At 51.0% G+C, this 15,691-nt stretch overlaps 1 protein-coding gene across 1 annotated transcript; it reads right to left on the bottom strand.

The window, feature by feature from the left end:
• Positions 1 to 4,232: 4,232 nt before the first annotated feature.
• ZBTB26 (zinc finger and BTB domain containing 26) lies at positions 4,233 to 15,285 on the bottom strand. Its single transcript, XM_069748524.1, has 2 exons — positions 15,221 to 15,285; positions 4,233 to 6,291 (listed from the first exon to the last, which is right to left on the bottom strand). The coding sequence occupies exon 2, from the start codon at positions 6,226 to 6,228 to the stop codon at positions 4,966 to 4,968; it is 1,263 nt and encodes a 420-aa protein (XP_069604625.1). The 5' UTR covers positions 6,229 to 6,291; positions 15,221 to 15,285; the 3' UTR covers positions 4,233 to 4,965.
• Positions 15,286 to 15,691: the final 406 nt, after the last annotated feature.

A 15,691-nucleotide genomic window follows, 5' to 3' on the forward strand; every position in this document is an offset into this window, starting at 1 on the left:
CCTGGCGCCATTACACAGCTGTACTGTCATTTATCTGCGCTCTGAGGGGTTTTTCTTTCCCCCTTTACGGTCCTTGCAGTTTTTTTTCCTCTATTCAGTTTTAGTCTTTAATTTGAAGACTCCATCCAAGTCTCTGGTAATCTTAAACATTACAGTATGTTCTGTGCTCTGTCTTGTTGGAGCGTTTGATGGATCCCTTAGGGATATTTTATGCCGTTGGTGCTCATAACGTTCTATGGAGACCTGCAGCTGTCGCTCCAGCAGAATGTCTGTGCGTCTTCAGCTCCTCCATAGAGGTTTAAAAGCACCAACTGTCACTTCCCATAGGCTTGCATCACCGATTTAGATCTAAAAGGTACAAGGAGCGCCATCAGTGAAAACAATGGAGAGCAGGCAGACAAAAAAAGAATAAAAAATAATATGGTTGTGTGCACAAGCCCTTAGGGATTCACAAAAATCCTGGAGGATGCAAAGTGTCGGAGGGGGCCATGGCCGTGCGACGTGACAAGGGGAAGCCTGGAGATCTGCGGATCTGGACATTTTTTAAATATTCCATTGATTAGTTTTGTCACTTCTATAGAAAGGACCCGTCACCTTTCCCATCGGATCCTAGTAAAGACTTGTGTTCCTCATGAAATAACCATTCTGGAGCAGCTAATCCTACAAGTCGGCACACTACTATTGTTCCTCTGTTACACCTCATAGAAAAATAAATTGACAACTGGGCGTTACCAGTTGTTGGTGTCCAATCAGCGCGGACAATGCCAAACTGTAGACACGCCCCTTTTGATGTGAGAATGGTGACACCCAGTTGTCAAATTCTTCATTAACATTTCTTGCAGGAATAAAAGGATCAGCCCAAACATGGGGATTAAATAAAAAAAAAAAAACAGACTTAAAGTGCAAGGGATGGCCACAGCTCCTCAGCAACTAAATTTCTGCTCATTTTACAGACTGACTTTTCCTATTTTGCAGCCACATTACATTCAGTTGCTGAATTTAATAAAATAAAAAAAAAGACTTCTCACTATATTTCCCCAAGCAAACAGTTATTGCTGGTGTGTTAACCCGTTCGTGTCATACGACGTACTGGTACATCATATGCCGACTCGCTGACCGATGCGGGATCGCCAAGACGAGCCCGCATCTTTTCCAGCTGATGATGGCTGTGATATTCAGTCATCATCTGCCTCCACCAGCCGCACATGAACCGGAGCTCTGCCCGTGGCTGTTAACCTGTTAAATGCCAGCAGGGTGACACGTCTTTCTACGTGACCTTGGGAGCCAGGGGTCTGCTGAAGATACCTGTGCCCCTCATGGCGGTACTACTGTGAAAGATGGCCAGTAACCTGCGTTCAGAGGAGATCGTGATTTTATATTGCTGCGTATATATTAGCACAAGCAACCGGATGGTCACAGCTTCTAGTCCTAAGGGGTCTAACAGAGTAAAAAAAAAAAAAAAATTAAATATGAACAAAAAGAAAAAAAAATATATTTTTTTTAGTCAAATCGCCACCCTTTTCGCCCTAAAAAAAAAAAAAAAAAATCATAAAAGGTCCAACCAAAATATAAAATAAATTATCCTGATTGGTAGACAGCATAATGAGGGGGGAAAAAAAAAAAAAGGGGGGTGGGAAAACAGAATTACGTTTTTTCGGCCACTGCAATAAGAGGTAATCAAAAACATATCTACCCCAGAATGGTATCAATAAAAACGTCAGCTCAGGGCGCAAAAAATAAGCCGTCAACCAGCCCGAGATCACTAGGTTTAGTAGTCCAATTAGTGACATACTTTAACTATGGGAAATATTTTATTTTTATTGTTTTTGTAATTTATAACTGGTTTATCCCGGATTTAACACGCCAGCACTAAAAGTGGTTTTAATCAGACAGGTCCACTGGACTTCCTATTTTCCTATCTACTACCTTAGTCCTCGGCCCCAGGAGGCGATCGGCACACCACTATGCTTCCATGCACCGGGTCATTTTTCACACCATCTACAGTGGGGGAAATAAGTATTTGATCCCTTGCTGATTTTGTAAGTTTGCTCACTGACAAAGACATGAACAGTCTATAATTTTAAGGGTAGGATAACTTTAACATTGAGAGATAGAATATCAAAAATAAAATCCAGAAAATCACATTCTATAAATTATATAAGTTTATTTGCATTTTGCAGTGAGAAATAAGTATTTGATCCCTCTGGCAAACAAGACTTAATACTTGGTGGTAAAACCCTTGTTGGGAAGCACAGCAGTCAGACATTTTTTGTAGTTGATGATGAGGTTTGCGCACATGTCAGGAGGAATTTTGATCCACTCCTCTCTGCAGATCATCTCTATATCATTAAGATTTTGAGGCTGCCGCTTGGCAACTCAGAGCTTCAACTCCCCCAATAAATTTTCTATGGGACTAAGGTCTGGAGACTGGCTAGGCCACTCCATGGCCTTAAAGGGACTCTTCACCTGAATTTGGAGGGAACAATCTTCAGCCATAGGGGCGGGGTTTTCGGGTGTTTGATTCACCCTTTCCTTACCCGCTGGCTGCAATATTGGATTGAAATTCATTCTCTGTCCACCATGTACTACGGAGGACAGAGAATGAACTTCAATCCAATATTGCAGCCAGCGGGTAAGGAAAGGGTGAATCAAACACCCGAAAACCCCACCCCTATGGCTGAAGATTGTTCCCTCCAAATTCAGGTGACAGAGTCCCTTTAACGTGCTTCTTTTTTACCCACTCCTTTGTTGCCTTGGCTGTTTGTTTTGGGTCATTGTCTTGCTGGAAGACCGAGCCACGACCCATTTTTAATGTCCTGGCGGTGGGAAGGAGGTTGTCACTCAGGATTTTACGGTACATGGCTCCATCCATTCTCCCATTGATGCTGTGAAGTAGTCCTGTGCCCTTAGCAGAGAAACACGCCCAAAACATAATGTTTCCACCTCCATGCTTGCCAGTGGGGATGGTGTTCTTTGGGTCATATTCAGCATTTCTCTTCCTCCAAACACGGCGAGTTGAGTTAATGCCGAAGAGCTCAATTTCTGTCTCATCTGACCACAGCACCTTCTCCCAATCACTCACAGAATCATCCAGGTGTTCATTGGCAAACTTCAGACGTCCTGCACATGAGCCTTCTAGAGCAGGGGGACCTTGTGGGCACTGCAGGATTTTAAACCTTTATGGCGTAATGTGACCAATGGTTTTCTTGGTGACTGTGGTAACAGCCGCCTTGAGATTATTAACAAGTTCCCCCCATGTAGTTTTAAGCTGATCTATCACCTTCCTCACGATCAAGAATACCACATGAGGTGAAATTTTGCATGGTGCCCCAGATCGAAGTCGATTGACAGTCATTTTGTATTTCCTCCATTTTCTTACTATTGCCCCAAAAGTTGTCTCCTTCTAACCCAGAATCTTACTTATGGTTTTGTAGCCCATTCCAGCTTTCTGCAGGTCTATGATCTTGTCCCTGACATCCTTATAAAGCTCTTTGGTCTTGCCCATGTTGTAGAGGTTAGAGTCTGACTGATTGAGTCTGTGGACAGGAGTCCTTTATAAAGGTGACTATGTAAGACAGCTGTCTAATGCAGGTGACGAGTTGATAAAGAGCCTCTAACTGGTCTGTAGGAGCCAGAACTCTTAATGGCTGGTAGGGGATCAAATACTTATTTCTCACTGCAAAATGCAAATAAATTTATACAATGTGATTCTCTGGATATTATTTTTGATATTAACATAGTAACATAGTAACATAGTTAGTAAGGCCGAAAAAAGACATTTGTCCATCCAGTTCAGCCTATATTCCATCATAATAAATACCCAGATCTACGTCCTTCTACAGAACCTAATAATTGTATGATACAATATTGTTCTGCTCCAGGAAGACATCCAGGCCTCTCTTGAACCCCTCGACTGAGTTCGCCATCACCACCTCCTCAGGCAAGCAATTCCAGATTCTCACTGCCCTAACAGTAAAGAATGCTCTTCTATGTTGGTGAAAAAACCTTCTCTCCTCCAGACGCAAAGAATGCCCCCTTGTGCCCGTCACCTTCCTTGGTATAAACAGATCCTCAGCGAGATATTTGTATTGTCCCCTTATATACTTATACATGGTTATTAGATCGCCCCTCAGTCGTCTTTTTTCTAGACTAAATAATCCTAATTTCGCTAATCTATCTGGGTATTGTAGTTCTCCCATCCCCTTTATTAATTTTGTTGCCCTCCTTTGTACTCTCTCTAGTTCCATAATATCCTTCCTGAGCACCGGTGCCCAAAACTGGACACAGTACTCCATGTGAGGTCTAACTAGGGATTTGTACAGAGGCAGTATAATGCTCTCATCATGTGTATCCAGACCTCTTTTAATGCACCCCATGATCCTGTTTGCCTTGGCAGCTGCTGCCTGGCACTGGCTGCTCCAGGTAAGTTTATCATTAACTAGGATCCCCAAGTCCTTCTCCCTGTCAGATTTACCCAGTGGTTTCCCGTTCGGGAAATATTCTATCTCTCAATGTTAAAATTAACCTACCCTTAAAATTATAGACTGTTCATCTCAGTGGGCAAACTTACAAAATCAGCAAGGGATCCAATACTTATTTCCTCCACTGTATATGACTATCACGAATGGAAGCGCCCTTGGCCATTTTTCGTTATTAGTATCCCCCACACCCCCTTCAACAGTGGGCATAGTACCTGTTCAGTGACAGGAGTACGCAGACACCAGCTATGACCGGGGCTAGTAGAAAATCTACACTACACGGATCAGAATACCAAGATGCCGACTAACAGATGATGTAGGACTGCAAAATACCATAAAATATTAAAAAGTATAGCTGCCTAGAAGTTACTATTAAGTCACTCAGTTTTCGCTTTATAAAATGCCAATGCATTCTCATTATAAAACGTCTCTCGGGGTCACAACGGTTTGCTAAAATGTGTGCACCACACACACGACCCATGTCCATCTATACTGAATCCAAGCCCACCCCTATTCCAGAGGGGTCAACCACTGCGCAGACGTCGTTTAGTTGGGCATGGGCACCGGCAAAAGAGTCGAAGTCCAGACTCACGTCCTGGCTGTTCCTCTCGTGGGCATTGTCAAAGCTGTTTTTGCCGTGCAGCTGCTTTAGGTGCTTCCGCAGCACGGGCTTATGGGCAAACACCATATCGCAGTAGTTGCATTTGTGCGGCTTGTCTCCGCTGTGCAGGTTGAGGTGGTCCTGCAAAGAGCACTTCTGAGAGAACGTTTTGCCACATATCTTACACTGGAAAGGCTTGATGCCCGCATGGACCCGCATGTGCCTGTGCAAGTTGCCCTTCTGCGTAAAGGTTTTCCCGCAGAGTAAACACATAAAGAGCTTGTGCATTTTTAAGTGGTTGGCGTAGTTTTCCAAATGGCGGAACACTCGGGTACATTTAGGACACTGGTGATGCCACTGCAGGGTCTTGTCCAAAATCCTATTGCTGGGACCATAAAGTTCTTTAGGCGCTGGTCCCATGTTGTCACTGCTGTTGTCGGACACTGTGTAGTTGTGTGCCAGATTGTTGTCCGTCTCCCCGGCTCGGTTTTCTACAGTGGAGTTTATGAGAGAGTGCTGCGGCTCCAACGTCTGTTCAGAAGACATGAACTGGCTTTGGCTGACTTTGGCTTTGTTGCTGGACATGTCACCGATAGACTCCACCTTGACGATCTGGATGTCGTCGTTGTGCGAGCTGTCGTCAGAGTTGGTGGTCGCTGGGGAATCCGGTTGGAGAGTATCCTCCACCTCCTCATCCGGCTCTGCGACCTCCAGGGCTTCTGTGGTTTCCTCCTCTTCATTCTTTGGCTCCGCAGCTTCCCTGGGTTTAATAAACTTCCACAAGGCCTGAGTGCATCGTTCCACGACGTGGCTCATCTGCAGAAAGCTGGCTGCTGTTAGGTAGTTAACCAGCTCCATCTCCGGAAATTCCAGGACCCCGGTGTAACAGGACAGAAGAAGATGCTTCCCGGCCTCGGAGTTCTGGAGGATCGAGATGTGCACTTCTTGGGCATCACTTAAGTGAAACTGGTCCCGTAAATAAGGAGAACCGGCTGCCAACACCACCTTGTGCCCCGGCACCTCCACATCATCGATGTACACAGTGACGTCACAGAACTTGTTCTGCTCTCTCAGCGCGTTCATCCTCCCCAACATGGAGTCCCCATGGTTGTCCAGCTGGAAGTGGAGCAGTCCGGATCGGTCACACATCCTTACACTTCTGCTTGTGAAACCTATGCAGCAATTCTACACATCATCCTCAGAGCGGGACATCTGAGAAACAGAGAAAAACAGACATTTAGCATAAATGCACGTTACGAGATATGGCAGCATTACCGCCGCATCCAGGACTGGAATTGGGAGCAGATCCATCAAATATGGAAAAAACGTAGGCAATCATTTTACTAATGTAATGGTACAAATAGACATAGTTCTGCCCAGCGGAGGGCACAGGAGCAGCCCATGCACGCTCTTACATGTAAAAACCATGGTACACAGACGGGACCCTGTGCAAGAACAATGTATGGGCCCTTCAGTTCAATAGCTCCTCATAATGCACAATTATGGCGACCGTGGCCCCCTTACCCCTTGGGTACATGTTGTTAGTGAGAGGGATGGTGCCGTCTCTTTACCCCCTACCCTCCAGAATTGCAATGCAGAATACAGATGGGTTAAAAATGGCGGCCCCAAATTATGAAGCACCCTGTGCCAGTTTTCTGACATTAAAAAAAAATTTGCATATTTTTGAAATCGCAAAATCATGTGACTTTTCCCCATCCCCTTTCCTGTAAGGAGCAGAAAAAACGCCAACAGGCAGCAGCGTCAGCGGCTCCACGTACATACTATAGATTTCTCCAGAGATCACCGGGAGCACCGTCAGCGGCCCCACGTACACATTATAGATTACTCCAGAGATCACAGGGAGCGGCGTCAGCGGCCCCACGTACACATTATAGATTACTCCAGAGATCACAGGGAGCGGCCCCAGCGGCCCCACGTACACATTATAGATTACTCCAGAGATCACAGGGAGCGGCGTCAGCGGCCCCACGTACACATTATAGATTACTCCAGAGATCACAGGGAGCGGCGTCAGCGGCCCCACGTACACACTATAGATTACTCCAGAGATCACAGGGAGCGGCGTCAGCGGCCCCACGTACACACTATAGATTACTCCAGAGATCACAGGGAGCGGCGTCAGCGGCCCCACGTACACACTATAGATTACTCCAGAGATCACAGGGAGCGGCGTCAGCGGCCCCACGTACACACTATAGATTACTCCAGAGATCACAGGGAGCAGCGTCAGCGGCCCCACGTACACACTATAGATTACTCCAGAGATCACAGGGAGCAGCGTCAGCGGCCCCACGTACACACTATAGATTACTCCAGAGATCACAGGGAGCAGCGTCAGCGGCCCCACGTACACACTATAGATTACTCCAGAGATCACAGGGAGCAGCGTCAGCGGCCCCACGTACACACTATAGATTACTCCAGAGATCACAGGGAGCGGCGTCAGCGGCCCCACGTACACTATAGATTACTCCAGAGATCACAGAGAGCGGCGTCAGCGGCCCCACGTACACACTATAGATTACTCCAGAGATCACAGAGAGCGGCGTCAGCGGCCCCACGTACACTATAGATTACTCCAGAGATCACAGAGAGCGGCGTCAGCGGCCCCACGTACACACTATAGATTACTCCAGAGATCACAGAGAGCGGCGTCGGCGGCCCCACGTACACACTATAGATTACTCCAGAGATCACAGAGAGCGGCGTCAGCGGCCCCACGTACACACTATAGATTACTCCAGAGATCACAGAGAGCGGCGTCAGCGGCCCCACGTACACACTATAGATTACTCCAGAGATCACAGAGAGCGGCGTCAGCGGCCCCACGTACACACTATAGATTACTCCAGAGATCACAGGGAGCGGCGTCGGCGGCCCCACGTACACATTATAGATTACTCCAGAGATCACAGGGAGCGGCATCGGCGGCCCCACGTACACACTATAGATTACTCCAGAGATCACAGGGAGCAGCGTCAGCGGCCCCACGTACACATTATACATTACTCCAGAGATCACAGGGAGCGGCGTCAGCGGCCCCACGTACACATTATAGATTACTCCAGAGATCACAGAGAGCGGCGTCAGCGGCCCCACGTACACATTATAGATTACTCCAGAGATCACAGGGAGCGGCATCGGCGGCCCCACGTACACACTATAGATTACTCCAGAGATCACAGGGAGCAGCGTCAGCGGCCCCACGTACACATTATAGATTACTCCAGAGATCACAGGGAGCGGCGTCGGCGGCCCCACGTACACTATAGATTACTCCAGAGATCACAGAGAGCGGCGTCAGCGGCCCCACGTACACACTATAGATTACTCCAGAGATCACAGGGAGCGGCGTCAGCGGCCCCACGTACACACTATAGATTACTCCAGAGATCACAGGGAGCGGCGTCAGCGGCCCCACGTACACACTATAGATTACTCCAGAGATCACAGGGAGCGGCGTCGGCGGCCCCACGTACACTATAGATTACTCCAGAGATCACAGAGAGCGGCGTCGGCGGCCCCACGTACACTATAGATTACTCCAGAGATCACAGAGAGCGGCGTCAGCGGCCCCACGTACACACTATAGATTACTCCAGAGATCACAGGGAGCAGCGTCAGCGGCCCCACGTACACATTATAGATTACTCCAGAGATCACAGGGAGCAGCGTCAGCGGCCCCACGTACACATTATAGATTACTCCAGAGATCACAGGGAACGGCGTCGGCGGCCCCACGTACACTATAGATTACTCCAGAGATCACAGGGAGCGGCGTCAGCGGCCCCACGTACACATTATAGATTACTCCAGAGATCACAGGGAGCGGCCCCACGTACACTATAGATTACTCCAGAGATCACAGGGAGCAGCGTCAGCGGCCCCACGTACACATTATAGATTACTCCAGAGATCACAGGGAGCGGCGTCGGCGGCCCCACGTACACACTATAGATTACTCCAGAGATCACAGGGAGCGGCGTCGGCGGCCCCACGTACACACTATAGATTACTCCAGAGATCACAGGGAGCAGCGTCAGCGGCCCCACGTACATACTATAGATTACTCCAGAGATCACAGGGAGCGGCGTCAGCGGTCCCACGTACACTATAGATTACTCCAGAGATCACAGGGAGCGGCGTCAGCGGCCCCACGTACACACTATAGATTACTCCAGAGATCACAGGGAGCGGCGTCAGCGGCCCCACGTACACACTATAGATTACTCCAGAGATCACAGGGAGCGGCGTCAGCGGCCCCACGTACACACTATAGATTACTCCAGAGATCACAGGGAGCGGCGTCAGCGGCCCCACGAACACACTATAGATTACTCCAGAGATCACAGGGAGCGGCGTCAGCGGCCCCACGTACACACTATAGATTACTCCAGAGATCACAGGGAGCGGCGTCAGCGGCCCCACGTACACACTATAGATTACTCCAGAGATCACAGGGAGCGGCGTCAGCGGCCCCACGTACATACTATAGATTACTCCAGAGATCACAGGGAGCGGCGTCAGCGGCCCCACGTACACTATAGATTACTCCAGAGATCACAGAGAGCGGCGTCGGCGGCCCCACGTACACACTATAGATTACTCCAGAGATCACAGGGAGCGGCGTCGGCGGCCCCACGTACACACTATAGATTACTCCAGAGATCACAGGGAGCGGCGTCGGCGGCCCCACGTACACACTATAGATTACTCCAGAGATCACAGGGAGCGGCGTCGGCGGCCCCACGTACATACTATAGATTACTCCAGAGATCACAGGGAGCGGCGTCGGCGGCCCCACGTACATACTATAGATTACTCCAGAGATCACAGGGAGCGGCGTCGGCGGCCCCACGTACACTATAGATTACTCCAGAGATCACAGGGAGCGGCGTCAGCGGCCCCACGTACAGTATAGATTACTCCAGAGATCACAGGGAGCGGCGTCAGCGGCCCCACGTACACACTATAGATTACTCCAGAGATCACAGGGAGCGGCGTCAGCGGCCCCACGTACACACTATAGATTACTCCAGAGATCACAGGGAGCGGCGTCGGCGGCCCCACGTACACACTATAGATTACTCCAGAGATCACAGGGAGCGGCGTCGGCGGCCCCACGTACACACTATAGATTACTCCAGAGATCACAGGGAGCGGCGTCGGCGGCCCCACGTACACACTATAGATTACTCCAGAGATCACAGGGAGCGGCGTCGGCGGCCCCACGTACACACTATAGATTACTCCAGAGATCACAGGGAGCAGCGTCGGCGGCCCCACGAACACACTATAGATTACTCCAGAGATCACAGGGAGCGGCGTCAGCGGCCCCACGTACACACTATAGATTACTCCAGAGATCACAGGGAGCAGCGTCAGCGGCCCCACGAACACACTATAGATTACTCCAGAGATCACAGGGAGCAGCGTCAGCGGCCCCACGTACACACTATAGATTACTCCAGAGATCACAGGGAGCAGCGTCAGCGGCCCCACGTACACACTATAGATTACTCCAGAGATCACAGGGAGCAGCGTCAGCGGCCCCACGTACATACTATAGATTACTCCAGAGATCACAGGGAGCGGCGTCGGCGGCCCCACGTACACATTATAGATTACTCCAGAGATCACAAGGAGCAGCGTCAGCGGCCCCACGTACATACTATAGATTACTCCAGAGATCACAGGGAGCGGCGTCAGCGGCCCCACGTACACACTATAGATTATTCCAGAGATCACAGGGAGCGGCGTCAGCGGCCCCACGTACACTATAGATTACTCCAGAGATCACAGGGAGCGGCGTCGGCGGCCCCACGTACACACTATAGATTACTCCAGAGATCACAGGGAGCGGCGTCGGCGGCCCCACGTACACATTATAGATTACTCCAGAGATCACAGGGAGCAGCGTCAGCGGCCCCACGTACATACTATAGATTACTCCAGAGATCACAGGGAGCGGCGTCAGCGGCCCTACGTACACTATAGATTACTCCAGAGATCACAGGGAGCAGCGTCAGCGGCCCCACGTACACATTATAGATTACTCCAGAGATCACAGGGAGCAGCGTCAGCGGCCCCACGTACACACTATAGATTACTCCAGAGATCACAGGGAGCAGCGTCAGCGGCCCCACGTACACACTATAGATTACTCCAGAGATCACAGGGAGCGGCGTCAGCGGCCCCACGTACACATTATAGATTACTCCAGAGATCACAGGGAGCGGCGTCAGCGGCCCCACGTACACACTATAGATTACTCCAGAGATCACAGGGAGCGGCGTCAGCGGCCCCACGTACACATTATAGATTACTCCAGAGATCACAGAGAGCGGCGTCAGCGGCCCCACGTACACACTATAGATTACTCCAGAGATCACAGGGAGCGGCGTCAGCGGCCCCACGTACACACTATAGATTACTCCAGAGATCACAGGGAGCGGCGTCGGCGGCCCCACGTACACATTATAGATTACTCCAGAGATCACAGGGAGCAGCGTCAGCGGCCCCACGTACACACTATAGATTACTCCAGAGATCACAGGGAGCGGCCCCACGTACACTATAGATTACTCCAGAGATCACAGGGAGCAGCGTCAGCGGCCCCACGTACACATTATAGATTACTCCAGAGATCACAGGGAGCAGCGTCAGCGGCCCCACGTACACATTATAGATTACTCCAGAGATCACAGGGAGCGGCCCCACGTACACTATAGATTACTCCAGAGATCACAGGGAGCAGCGTCAGCGGCCCCACGTACACATTATAGATTACTCCAGAGATCACAGGGAGCGGCGTCGGCGGCCCCACGTACACACTATAGATTACTCCAGAGATCACAGGGAGCGGCGTCGGCGGCCCCACGTACATACTATAGATTACTCCAGAGATCACAGGGAGCAGCGTCAGCGGCCCCACGTACATACTATAGATTACTCCAGAGATCACAGGGAGCGGCGTCAGCGGTCCCACGTACACTATAGATTACTCCAGAGATCACAGGGAGCAGCGTCAGCGGCCCCACGTACACACTATAGATTACTCCAGAGATCACAGGGAGCGGCGTCAGCGGCCCCACGTACACACTATAGATTACTCCAGAGATCACAGGGAGCAGCGTCAGCGGCCCCACGAACACACTATAGATTACTCCAGAGATCACAGGGAGCGGCGTCAGCGGCCCCACGTACACACTATAGATTACTCCAGAGATCACAGGGAGCGGCGTCAGCGGCCCCACGTACACACTATAGATTACTCCAGAGATCACAGGGAGCGGCGTCAGCGGCCCCACGTACACTATAGATTACTCCAGAGATCACAGGGAGCGGCGTCAGCGGCCCCACGTACACTATAGATTACTCCAGAGATCACAGAGAGCGGCGTCGGCGGCCCCACGTACACACTATAGATTACTCCAGAGATCACAGGGAGCGGCGTCGGCGGCCCCACGTACATACTATAGATTACTCCAGAGATCACAGGGAGCGGCGTCAGCAGCCCCACGTACAGTATAGATTACTCCAGAGATCACAGGGAGCGGCGTCAGCGGCCCCACGTACACACTATAGATTACTCCAGAGATCACAGGGAGCAGCGTCAGCGGCCCCACGTACACACTATAGATTACTCCAGAGATCACAGGGAGCGGCGTCGGCGGCCCCACGTACACACTATAGATTACTCCAGAGATCACAGGGAGCGGCGTCGGCGGCCCCACGTACACACTATAGATTACTCCAGAGATCACAGGGAGCGGCGTCGGCGGCCCCACGTACACACTATAGATTACTCCAGAGATCACAGGGAGCGGCGTCAGCGGCCCCACGTACACACTATAGATTACTCCAGAGATCACAGGGAGCGGCGTCGGCGGCCCCACGTACACACTATAGATTACTCCAGAGATCACAGGGAGCAGCGTCAGCGGCCCCACGTACACACTATAGATTACTCCAGAGATCACAGGGAGCAGCGTCAGCGGCCCCACGAACACACTATAGATTACTCCAGAGATCACAGGGAGCGGCGTCAGCGGCCCCACGTACACACTATAGATTACTCCAGAGATCACAGGGAGCGGCGTCAGCGGCCCCACGTACACACTATAGATTACTCCAGAGATCACAGGGAGCGGCGTCGGCGGCCCCACGTACACACTATAGATTATTCCAGAGATCACAGGGAGCGGCGTCAGCGGCCCCACGTACACTATAGATTACTCCAGAGATCACAGGGAGCGGCGTCGGCGGCCCCACGTACACACTATAGATTACTCCAGAGATCACAGGGAGCGGCGTCAGCGGCCCCACGTACACATTATAGATTACTCCAGAGATCACAGGGAGCGGCGTCGGCGGCCCCACGTACACATTATAGATTACTCCAGAGATCACAGGGAGCAGCGTCAGCGGCCCCACGTACATACTATAGATTACTCCAGAGATCACAGGGAGCGGCGTCAGCGGCCCTACGTACACTATAGATTACTCCAGAGATCACAGGGAGCAGCGTCAGCGGCCCCACGTACACATTATAGATTACTCCAGAGATCACAGGGAGCAGCGTCAGCGGCCCCACGTACATACTATAGATTACTCCAGAGATCACAGGGAGCGGCGTCAGCGGCCCCACGTACACACTATAGATTACTCCAGAGATCACAGGGAGCGGCGTCGGCGGCCCCACGTACACATTATAGATTACTCCAGAGATCACAGGGAGCAGCGTCAGCGGCCCCACGTACACACTATAGATTACTCCAGAGATCACAGGGAGCAGCGTCAGCGGCCCCACGTACACACTATAGATTACTCCAGAGATCACAGGGAGCAGCGTCGGCGGCCCCACGTACACATTATAGATTACTCCAGAGATCACAGGGAGCGGCGTCAGCGGCCCCACGTACACTATAGATTACTCCAGAGATCACAGGGAGCGGCGTCAGCGGCCCCACGTACACTATAGATTACTCCAGAGATCACAGGGAGCGGCGTCAGCGGCCCCACGTACACTATAGATTACAGGGAGCGGCGTCAGCGGCCCCACGTACACTATAGATTACTCCAGAGATCACAGGGAGCAGCGTCAGCGGCCCCACGTACACTATAGATTACTCCAGAGATCACAGGGAGCGGCGTCGGCGGCCCCACGTACACATTATAGATTACTCCAGAGATCACAGGGAGCGGCGTCGGCGGCCCCACGTACACACTATAGATTACTCCAGAGATCACAGGGAGCAGCGTCAGCGGCCCCACGTACACTATAGATTACTCCAGAGATCACAGGGAGCGGCGTCGGCGGCCCCACGTACATATTGAGTGATATTCTCAAATTTGCAAACTCTGCCCCGTCCATGGGATAAAGTCCTGCTCGCTGGGACCCCCATGGATCTAGAGTCAATGGGGCTCCATTCATTCTTATGGGAGTGGTGAACAGCAGCTGAGCACTGAGCCCCCCATACATTCACATGGGGTATTCCAGATCAGTGGGGGTCAAGGCAGACAGACCCCGCAGAATTCAGGGAGTTATCCCCTATACTTTTATATATGGGGCCAACTTCAAAACTTGAGACACCCCTTAAATCCAGGAAGTAACTGTCCCCAATACGCCTCGCAGGCTGTGCAGAGCTTCAGGTACCGAGTCCTTGTACAGATGAAGAGAAAACTGGATCATCTCCCCCGTCCCCACATTGGTTTCCGAGAATATGTTTTAATTTATTTTTTCTCTTATTTATGTTATTTATAAAAAGTACCATTGTAAAAAAAACGCAAGTCAGTAACGCATCTCATATTCCTCCCTCCATAAAAGCCGCATGTCTCCCGGATGACGTCACAGACCCTCAAACATATGGAGATTAACCCCTGCGGTCCTGAGAGGGTCAATCCGGACAGACAGGTCGGGACTCCTGTCCTGGGGGTCGCAGCCGGGGTCCTCAGCAGCAGACATGGCTGCGCCCCCCACTATAATGGAGGCTGCCCCCTCCTCGGTCTCCTGTGAGCATTCCCTAAGTGACTGGCAGACTGCCGCCGCCGCCGGGACCCCGAGCGCCCGCAGTACCGGAGCCCCCCGGGGAGCGCCTCACCCGCACCCAGCACTCACCAACAAGGAGCGCCCGACGTGACGTACAAGCACCGTACACGCCAGGACCTAGCGGACTGAAGGACCTTTGATGATGTCATGAGCACGTGCTCGGTCACATGTGTGGGAGGAGTCAGGAGCCTGCAGCCTCAGGAGGAGATGTGGTATCTGGATTATAGCATAGATAGATAGCAGTATAATGTCCTCAGGAGGACGGAGAAGAGTCCGCGGTGTCAGCGGGAAATACAGCACCACATGCACCTCTATATATCACCTGTACCTCTATATACCACCTGCAACTCTATATACCACCTGTACCTCTATATACCACCTGCACCTCTATATACCACCTGTACCTCTATATACCACCTGCACCTCTATATACCACCTGTACCTCTATATATCACCTGTACCTCTATATATCACCTGTACCTCTATATACCACATGCACCTCTATATATCACCTGTACCTCTATATACCACCTGCAACTC

This window comes from Ranitomeya imitator, chromosome 2 (assembly GCF_032444005.1).
Source record: "Ranitomeya imitator isolate aRanImi1 chromosome 2, aRanImi1.pri, whole genome shotgun sequence".
Lineage (NCBI taxonomy): Eukaryota > Metazoa > Chordata > Amphibia > Anura > Dendrobatidae > Ranitomeya > Ranitomeya imitator.

Excerpts from the sequence above, each read along its gene's own strand:
- ZBTB26 (XM_069748524.1), bottom strand. The coding sequence starts at position 6,228 with ATGTGTGACCGATCCGGACTGCTCCACTTCCAGCTGGACAACCATGGG.